This window comes from Conger conger, chromosome 5 (assembly GCF_963514075.1).
Source record: "Conger conger chromosome 5, fConCon1.1, whole genome shotgun sequence".
NCBI classification, from domain to species: Eukaryota; Metazoa; Chordata; class Actinopteri; order Anguilliformes; family Congridae; genus Conger; species Conger conger.
The window spans coordinates 6,918,970-6,928,969 of NC_083764.1; the positions used below are offsets into that span (position 1 = coordinate 6,918,970).

Sequence of the window (10,000 nt, forward strand, 5' to 3'; positions counted from 1 at the left end):
AAACAGCTCCAAGGTGTCTTGCGAGATGCGAAGCGAGGTTCAAACTCGAAGGAGAGCTGCAGCGAGAGCTCACTAAAAATAAATCTGCCCACTCGCGAAATCTCACGGGCCGAAAGCAGAACGTAAACAATGCCCTTTGGAGATGCAAAGGCATCAGGCAGAGTCAAACACGGCTTTTTATAGGAATTTTAAAGGCTTTTTCTACGCTGGGAAACCAAAATAAAGAAGCCAAGAGCACATTTCAACAGCACAGTTCAGGACTGGGCTCTTATACCCCTACAGTCTGATTCATAGTTTGGCGCACAGCCAACAACTTTGAGAAAATGTCGAATGACGAAAATGACGTCTTTTCAACAGAATGGCACTCGAGTGTCGCGTGATACTTTTTCCACAGTATTTCACACCTCAGGAATTGTTTTATGCTGCAGACAACATCATACTTTGTTACACAGTGTTCATTGGACAGCCAGATGGAACCCAGTTTCACAGACACAGATTAAGCCTTGTCCGAGACTACATGACATCCTGAATGGAGATTCTCCAGATAAAACTCAATTTAGCGCAGGAATAACCTTAATCTGTGTCTGTTAACCCGGCCCCTACCATTAATTGTCACGGATAGGCTACGCAGGTGTCACACATGTAAACATCAACAGTTTGGTGTCTTGTTATAGAGAGAATATAAATCTCTCTGCAAGCATTTGGCAAAGTATTACACGCAAAAAGGCATTAGCTCAGGAGGTTGTCTGACAGTGGGAGGGTTGCCGGTGTGTGGGTGAACGGGTGAATGCGAGCCATCGATTTTAAAGCTCTTTGGATAAAAGCGTTATGTGAGTGCAGTCCAATCTACCAAAACGTTGTATGACACTTTTATTGTTACGTTGTTTTTCTGTCGCACCGTACTTTTTGAAAGAGGTGGTGCAACAAAGTATAAATAAGGGTTAAATCCTGAAAACCGTGCAGACTCCGCCCGAACTCCTCGTCCGGGCGCGATCACGTTTCCACGTCGTGCACGGCGGGGCGCGGGCGGCCGAACTTGAGCAGGAAGTCGCCCTGGGCGCGGAGCAGCGCCTCCTCGTCGATGTAGACCGCCGCCCTCCTGGCGGTCAGGTAGTACTGCACCTTGCGCAGGCTCCAGCCCAGCACGTACATGAGCAGGCCGCAGACCGCCGCGGTGGAGCGCCCCACGCCCGCGTTGCAGTGCACGTACACCGTGTGTCCGTTGTCCAGGAGACCGTGCAGCAGGAACACCGCCTGGGGGAGCATCCGGGCCCTCCCTGGGGGGGGCAGAGGGGGGGTCACCGCGTTCAACGCCAAATATAGACAGCTGGGTATCTGGTGGGTGTACAGCAAGTTGGTCCAGTGTAGATGGAAGGCTCTATCTAAAGCAGTAACTCTAACCTTACTGACCTATAATATATATTATAAATGATGATTTGCTGAGCTGAAGGCAGACACAGGGTGATATTAGTTGAATGTTATAAGTGCACAGAGAGACTGCCCTTCTGTGGAACGTCCCCTTCAGCAGAATAAAGAACAGACCAAACAGTTCCCTGCCTCACACTCCGGACGTCCTCCTCAGACTCCTAACTCTACTTCTTCTGAACAGGATGGCAGACACTCAGGTTCTGAGGGGTTATTTTAGGAATTTACTGAGTGAACGCTCGGTCACTACGGAGGGAGCAACATTTGTGGCACTCGTGCTAAACTTAAACGCAGAATGCATTGTTCACGTGCTGCCCAGGGCTGAGGTTTCATATGCACAGGCAGAACAGGGAACCAACCAGGCTGTGACATCACAGCCCCTATGCTAAATGTATGTACGCATATGTATATGTTTGTACATCACATTACATTCCTGGTGTTTGGCAGATGCTCTTATCCACAGTAGCTCTTAATCAGGGTTAAGGGCTACATTAGCCCTACAGGTGGGAGTTAAATACTCGGAAAGCACAAATGTGAAAACCTGGGACTCACTGTCAAGTAGTTAAGCCTGTTAGGGAATATACAATAGGATTACACCGCTCTCTCACTGTATACGTGTCTGTATTTGTACATACACTCAGCAAGCACTTTATTAGGTATTTATTAGACTTATCTCTTTGACTTATTGGTCTTCGACTGCTGTAGCCTATCCACTTTGAGGTTTGACACGTTCAGAGATGCTCTTCTGAATACCGCTGTTGAAATGTTTTTCGCATCATTCTCTGCAAAGCCAAGAGACTGCTGTGCATGACAATCCCAGGTCCCACATTAACTGAAGCTCCAGACCCAATCTGCATGATTTTATGCACTGCTGCCACACGACTGGATTATTTGATAATCGCATGAATAATTGGGTGTTCCTAATAAAGTGCTCCGTGAGTATGCGTATATTTATATGTATGTACATACACACACTCAGCACAGCGAGTCCGTCAGCTGTCTTGTAGACTGTATGTCTATGTGTACATGTCTACACACAGCCAGCACAGAGAGTCCGTCTGTAGTCTCTGCTGGTCTCAGTGCTCATTTCAGGGGTGGGGGGGTCTCTGCTGGTCTCAGGCCTACAGTCGGTAGGTCATGTCTGGGGGTGGGGGTCTCTGTTGGTCTCAGTGCTCATTTCAGGGGTGGGGGTCTCTGCTGGTCTCAGTGCTCCTGTCAGGGGTGGGGGTCTCTGCTGGTCTCAGTGCTCCTGTCATGGGTGGGGATCTCTGTTGGTCTCAGTGCCCATTTCAGGGGTGGGGGTCTCTGCTGGTCTCAGTGCTTGTGTCTGGGGTGGGGGGTCTCTGTTGGTCTCAGTGCTCATTTCAGGGGTGGGGGTCTCTGCTGGTCTCAGTACTCATTTCAGGGGTGGGGGTCTCTGTTGGTCTCAGTGCTCATTTCAGGGGTGGGGGTCTCTGTTGGTCTCAGTGCTCATTTCAGGGGTGGGGGTCTCTGCTGGTCTCAGTGCTCATTTCAGGGGTGGGGGTCTCTGTTGGTCTCAGTGCTCATTTCAGGGGGTGGGGGTCTCTGCTGGTCTCGGGGCTCATTTCAGGGGTGGGGGTCTCTGCTGGTCTCGGGGCTCATTTCAGGGGTGGGGGTCTCTGCTGGTCTCGGGGCTCATTTCAGGGGTGGGGGTCTCTGCTGGTCTCGGGGCCTACCGTCAGTGCTCATGTCGGGGGTGGGGATCCACACGTAGGCCAGGCCGCAGTCTCTGTACAGGAGGCTCAGGGTTTCGGGGCTCATGTCCTGGGACACGTCCCGGCGGCAGCCGTGGGAGTTGCTGACCACGTCCCACTCCGTCTGGAAGTTCAGCACCGCCGTCACGCCCAGCTCCTGCTTCAGCTTCACCGTCACGTGCTCCACCTGCCGCGGGCAGCTGCCCAGCCACACCCTGGGGAGGACCCTGAGAGAGGGAGGGAGGAGAGGGGAGGGGAGGGGGAGGGGGAGGGGGAGGGAGGGAGGGAGGTGGGGAGAGGGGAGGGGAGGGGGAGGGGGAGGGGGAGGGGGAGGGAGGGAGGGAGGGGGAGGGAGGGAGGGAGGTGGGGAGAGAGGGAGGGAGGGAGGTGGGGAGGGAGGGAGGGGGGATAGAGGAGGGAGAGAGGGAGGGTGAGAGGGAGAGGGAGGTGGGGAGAGAGGGTGATGAGAAGGAGGACGGAGAAAGGGGAGGGAGGGAGTGAGGGGGAGAGAGAGAGACTTTTGATGTTCTTTAAAGAGAAATCTCATTACAAAAGACATACAAAATGACAAAAATCTAAAGACAAAAGGGAGAGAAAGGGAGCGAGGGAAAGAGGGAAGGAGGGAGGGAGAAAGGGAGGGGGAGAGGGACACAGAGAGCTCAAATTAAGAGAATAAGTTTATGGAATTGTGTGTGAATATGTGTGGGAGAGATCGCCAGGGTTTGAGAAAAAGAGAATGTGTGAGTGACAGAGAAGAGAGAGGTAGAGAGAGAGTGAGTGCGAGAGACGGAAAGAGACAGAGAGATAGAAACAGAGAGAGGGTTCAAATGAAGATCATCAGCTGTTTACGGAACTGTGTGGCTGAGAGATAAAAGAGTGTGAGAGACAGACCAAGAGAAAGGCACAGAGGCAGAGATTAAGAGACAGAGAGAGAGGGAGAGAGAGAGAGATAGAGAAAGCTGAAATGAAGAGCATCAGCTGTTTAGGGCCTGTGGCTTCAGGAGGCTGGGAGATCCTGGAGAGAAGGTTCTAGAAGAAACGGAGGATTGGTAGGACTGGCCAGATAATACCAGCTCTGTCCTCAGTGGTGAAACTCACTGTCCGTCGCTGGTGCTCATCAGTGTGAAAGGGGTTCGAATAATCTGAGGAAATGACCTGGGGGAAAACACCATGCCATGTCCCCACTAGCTGCACGCGCACACACGACCACACACACACGTTTTGGGCATGCCCTGTGCCGCTATCTCCCGCGTTTGACCACAACGACAAACACACACACACACACACACAATGCAGGATGTTCGCGGTTCACGTTTGGCTGGGAGCGCGGCCTCGCGAATTTATGTTCTGCAAACGAGAGCTTTAAAAACCAGACCCGGCTGCCATGGCGACTGATTTAAAAGCATCTTATATTAATTAAAGTTGGCCAACCATTCCCAGGGCCTGGCACTCCACCCAGCATAGCGACGCAGGAGACAGTAAATCAACTGAAGCGCTTAGCGGATTGGCTAACTGCGCTGGCGGTATTCCGTTGTTTGATTATGAGTCATAATGCCCTTGTTGCAGCCCAAATCAAGTAAGAGTTTTTTATTGGTTTGTTCGACAAAGCAGTTGTATAAACGAAGGAAAAATGGTTCTGTGGAAACTAAAACTCTGTTTATGACGGGAAACAATAATTACTTCTCACAAATGCGGCAGTGGAAGGTGGTCCCATTGTTGACGTTGCTGTGTTCATGTCAGACGTCTCTTAGAAACAAAAAATGAGTTTTGGATTCAGTTAATAATGTGTCCTTCAACTAAATGATAATTAACTATGAATAAGTTTTAAGTTGTCTTCATTTGATGCATTTGATTCACTCTCAGGTATGAAAAGGCCCTGAAAAGGTAGAAATGCTTGTCGCCGGGATGGTACCCACGCTGTACAACTAGCCAGCTATATATAATTCATTTGTAATACTGTATAATACATTTCTCTTGGAAAACATACTTATTTGCCAAAATAAGTACGTTACCCAAAGGGAACAGTACTGTACTTCCAGGGTACATTTGGGAAAAATAACTCCAGTCACGTTATTTATATGAGAGTGCCGTGAGGTTAAAAGTTCAGAACGAAAATTGTGACCAAATCCAGGCCCAAGTGCCCTCCCCCCACCCTCTTCAAAACGCACAAAAGCCCCCGGACCGACCGGAGCCCTGTGTGTGGGTCATTCGTATGCTGAAGGCGCTCTGTACTGCAGGGGGGAAGTCTCACTTATTTCTTCTTCTGCGGGCCGAGTGGTGAATGGAGACGGAGCGGTAGAGAGAGAGAGAGTTGGGAGGACTGCCAACATGGCGGGGGGAAGGGAACCGGCTCTTTTTCCGTCCTGCTCCCGGAGCTGTGTGGCCTATCTGTTCCTGGCTGAACACGGAAACGTGTGATTCCGCTATCGACGGAGGAGGAACTAGGGTAAAGCTCACCCCGGGATGCTGCCTAGGGCCTCCGTCTCGTCTGAGAATCGGACTTCCTCTCCGAGAATTTGCCTCGACCTCGCAGGAACTATCACTCGCGAGGATCGCTGAGGCTCTTTCCGCTGGGGGTTGAGGGTGGTGGTGGTGGGGGGGGGGGTGAGGACAATGAGCCAGCATCCACACCCCCTCCATCAGCCCCCGAGAGCGCCTGACAGACTGACAGCCCCTGCAGAAGCGATATCGTTACAAGCAACTCGGGGGGATAGAGAGCAGACTGGCTTTGAAGCCGTTTCAGAGGGGGAAGGCAATCTATCTGCAGCCCCACAGAGACGCCTTTTCTAAAGCCCCGCACAGAACCTCCGACGCTCCCGCGCCCCGGTTGCCCGGGCAACGCGGAACCGATACACGAAAAAAAACGGCACAGGTTTCGAAAGGGGAGAACTTTGTGAAGGAGACTTCACAGAACAAAACCAATAAGCTCCTCAATGAGCCCAAAACGCCCGTTTTTCAGTTTCTCTGATTCTCCCCCACCCCCCCGGCGCCCCGTCCTCGACGATGGTGAGGTCGTGAGTTCAGCACCGACAGGCGAGTTCAGAATGGAGAACACAGGGCCTGCTCCTGCCGAGAGAGAGAGACAGAGAGGCCTTAGGTGCTTCAAAGCCGGCTGGAAAAGAACAGTTCTCAATCCAGGAACAAAAAGAACCAAAAAAAAATAAAAATAATGCAAACAAAAACACAAAAAGAGAACTTTTCCAAAGCCCCTTCAAAAGGATCCTGTGTTTTTCATCTAAATAAAGGAAGAGAGAGACGTCTGCGAGTCGCCAGAGAGAGAGAGAGAACTTATTAGTCACAGACGTCCCCGAGGCCTTCCCTCGCAGAAATCAATTTCAGGTCGTTAGCGCGTTTAATCTCTCGCTTTCTCGCCGATCTGACGGGTTCCTGAGCAGCGAGCGGTCGCCGGAGCGCCCGGAGGACAGAGCTGGGAGCGCCCGGAGGACAGAGCTGGGAGCGCCCGGAGCGCCCGGAGGACAGAGCTGGGAGCGCCCGGAGGACAGAGCTGGGAGTGCCCGGAGGACAGAGCTGGGAGCGCCCGGAGGACAGAGCTGGGAGTGCCCGGAGGACAGAGCTGGGAGCGCCCGGAGGACAGAGCTGGGAGCTGGGAGCGCCCGGAGGACAGAGCTGGGAGCGCCCGGAGCGCCCGGAGGACAGAGCTGGGAGCGCCCGGAGGACAGAGCTGGGAGCGCCCGGAGGACAGAGCTGGGTTCGCCCGGAGAGCGGGGGGGGGCGTGACGGGGTCGCGGTCGTGTCGTTACGCCGGGAGAGAGAGAGAGAGAGGCACACCACGGATGACACCAGCGGCGTCGGGCTCCAGTGGTTTAGAGATATCCAAACCTTATTTCAGCCGAAGTGTGCGTCTCCGCCTCGGCTTTAACCTCCCACACAACTCGGTGGCGCGTGTTCCTTTCCTGCGCCTGGATACTGTGTTTTCAGCCTGTGGCCTAGTGGCTCACGTGCCTGTAGGCTAGTGCCTAAGGTGCCTGTAGCCTAGTGGCTCACGTGCCTGTAGGCTAGTGGCTCACGTGCCTGTAGGCTAGTGCCTAAGGTTCCTGTAGCCTAGTGCCTAAGGTTCCTGTAGCCTAGTGCCTAAGGTGCCTGTAGCCTAGTGCCTAAGGTTCCTGTAGCCTAGTGCCTAAGGTGCCTGTAGCCTAGTGGCTCACGTGCCTGTAGGCTAGTGCCTAAGGTGCCTGTAGCCTAGTGGCTCACATGCCTGTAGGCTAGTGCCTAAGGTGCCTGTAGCCTAGTGGCTCACGTGCCTGTAGGCTAGTGCCTAAGGTGCCTGTAGCCTAGTGGCTCACGTGCCTGTAGGCTAGTGCCTAAGGTGCCTGTAGCCTAGTGGCTCACATGCCTGTAGGCTAGTGCCTAAGGTGCCTGTAGCCTAGTGCCTAAGGTTCCTGTAACCTAGTGGCTCACATGCCTGTAGGCTAGTGCCTAAGGTTCCTGTAGCCTAGTGCCTAAGGTTCCTGTAACCTAGTGGCAAGTGGCTAAGGGGCTTGTAGCCTAGAGCCTAATAACTAAGGTGCCTATAGCATAGTGGCTAAGTTGCCTGTAGCCTAGTGACTAAGGTGCCTGTTGACTAGTGGCTAAGGTGCCTGTTGTCTAGTGGCTAAGGTGCCTGTAGCCTAGTAGTTAAGGTGCCTGTAGCCTATTGGTCAAGGTGCCTGTAGCCTAGTGGCTAAGGTGCCTGTAGCCTAGTGGCTAAGGTGCCTGTAGCGTTAATTAACAACAGGACACGCTGTTCTGTACGCTGCACACTAACTGCAGAAAGTAGTGCCTCAGTGTTCACAGACAAAGAATGTCCTCGCAGGCTGGCAGTCGTCAGGTTTCACGCTGAACGCGTGCGCTCGCCCGGAATGCACCAGAAGCTCCTGACTGGAGCCGCCGCGCAAGATGTCCACGCTGAGATAACGACCGTGTGTGTGCGTGCTCACCGAGGGGTGCGTGTCATTTCCTGTCAGGCAGAGTGCGGACACCCAGAGAGATAAAAGCACTGCCATGTCAAGTGTGTCAATTCCCCCCCCTCCCCAAAAAAATGGAGGAAATTTCACTGCAATATCGCCGTGTTTATTTTCTTTGTGTAAGCCCTTACCCAGTGTAACTTAATAAGTGTTAAATTCCTAATCAATATTTATAGCTTCATCTTAATTATAATGAGTGTGAATATTCAATAGATCAACCAATTTAAGTGTCTAGTTAAAGGGTCACTAAAGGGTCAACATTTCAACATTAAACCTGTTGATTTACAGGCCTGGCACTTTAAAATCCCTTTAGGGCGTGACATCACAAATAGGCGATTAGAATGTCCTGAACTGAACGTTCACGTGCTGATGTAACGATCGCTGCTGGTGATTGGAAACAACGGGGTTCTAGAACACTGACTTAGAATACTAAGAGAGAAAAAACATTCCGAGAAAGGCTCTACTCTTCAAATGGTTAAGCATGACACGGCCACACCAGGGTTATAATTGAGCCATAACAACTCACGACTCATTGTATTCCGCCTGAAAAACAATCGCTAAGTATTACTTTCTTGTCTCGTAGCATAACAGTTTGAGCCGGGGCCATTTGTTGTGCCGCGAATGCATCTCAGCGTATTAATAATTTAAGGTCCAAAATGCTTGCGAATGCCTTTCATTCTAATAAGCGCGGCGTGACGCCGAGTCCTCGTTCGACTGCCCGTGCCTCCATCTGTTTTTTAGCACATTTCGGGATAATCAGATTGGCTTGATGAATAGGGCTCGGAAAAGCGCTGTCACACAGAGGTTAACTAATGGTCTGTATTCATTCCTGGCACACGGAGATTCGACCTCTGGAACGAGTTTTAAGCCCGACTTAATGCCTTCATTATTTTTACTACATTACTCATTACAACTACATTTATTTTAATGTTCAGTTCAATGACCGCTGAGCCCATAACGCAGTACGGAGGATGAAAAAGCACTAATGAACTTATTTTTTGTGTCCTATTCTTTCTACTTCTGCCGTGATGTACCCTTTAAGATTAACCCCGAATTCACCAACTGGGTTAAGACCAGAGAGAAAAGCAGAGTATAGAATAGGGTGCAGAGGGGGTGCAGAGGGGGTCGTGCCTGTAACATTCTCCCCAGGTCTTTGTGCAAGGGCAGGGCTTTCACAGGTGAACCATTACAGGTTTGTGTCCTGTGACCGGGCTGCAGCCTGGGTGCAGAGGGGGTATCGCAGGAACAGCCTGGGCGCAGAGGGGGTATCGCAGGAACAGCCTGGGCACAGAGGGGGTATCATGGAACAGCCTGGGCACAGAGGGGGTATCATGGAACAGCCTGGGCACAGAGGGGGTATCATGGGAACAGCCTGGGCACAGAGGGGGTATCGCAGGAACAGCCTGGGCGCAGAGGGGGTATTGCAGGAACAGCCTGGGCACAGAGGGGGTATCATGGAACAGCCTGGGCACAGAGGGGGTATTGCAGGAACAGCCTGGGCACAGAGGGGGTATCATGGAACAGCCTGGGCACAGAGGGGGTATTGCAGGAACAGCCTGGGCACAGAGGGGGTATCATGGAACAGCCTGGGCACAGAGGGGGTATTGCAGGAACAGCCTGGGCACAGAGGGGGTATCGTGGAAACAGCCTGGGCACAGAGGGGGTATTGCAGGAACAGCCTGGGCACAGAGGGGGTATCATGGAACAGCCTGGGCACAGAGGGGGTATCGTGGGAACAGCAGCTGGAGGTTGTATGGCTGTAACCGACGGTAACCCCACTCACTTGCTGCTGTGAAAAAAGCCACCTTAAGAGGCACTGGAAACAGTACAGCCAAAAGGACGATTTCAAGGGCCCTGACTGTGAAGGGGCCCTTGAAAAAATATTACAACATATGG

At 52.2% G+C, this 10,000-nt stretch overlaps 1 protein-coding gene across 3 annotated transcripts in view; it reads right to left on the reverse strand.

The window, feature by feature from the left end:
- epm2a (EPM2A glucan phosphatase, laforin) overlaps positions 1 to 10,000 on the reverse strand; it is a 19,508-nt gene that overhangs the window by 1,785 nt on the left and 7,723 nt on the right. For all 3 annotated transcript variants that reach the window (XM_061241029.1, XM_061241028.1, XM_061241027.1), the window contains exons 3-4: positions 3,123 to 3,367; positions 1 to 1,277 (exon numbers count right to left, since the gene is read on the reverse strand). The exon at positions 1 to 1,277 is cut by the window's left edge and continues 1,785 nt beyond it. In XM_061241029.1, coding sequence (XP_061097013.1) covers positions 994 to 1,277; positions 3,123 to 3,367 — 529 coding nt within the window. In that variant the 3' untranslated portion in view covers positions 1 to 993. The remainder of the gene's footprint in view (positions 1,278 to 3,122; positions 3,368 to 10,000) is intronic.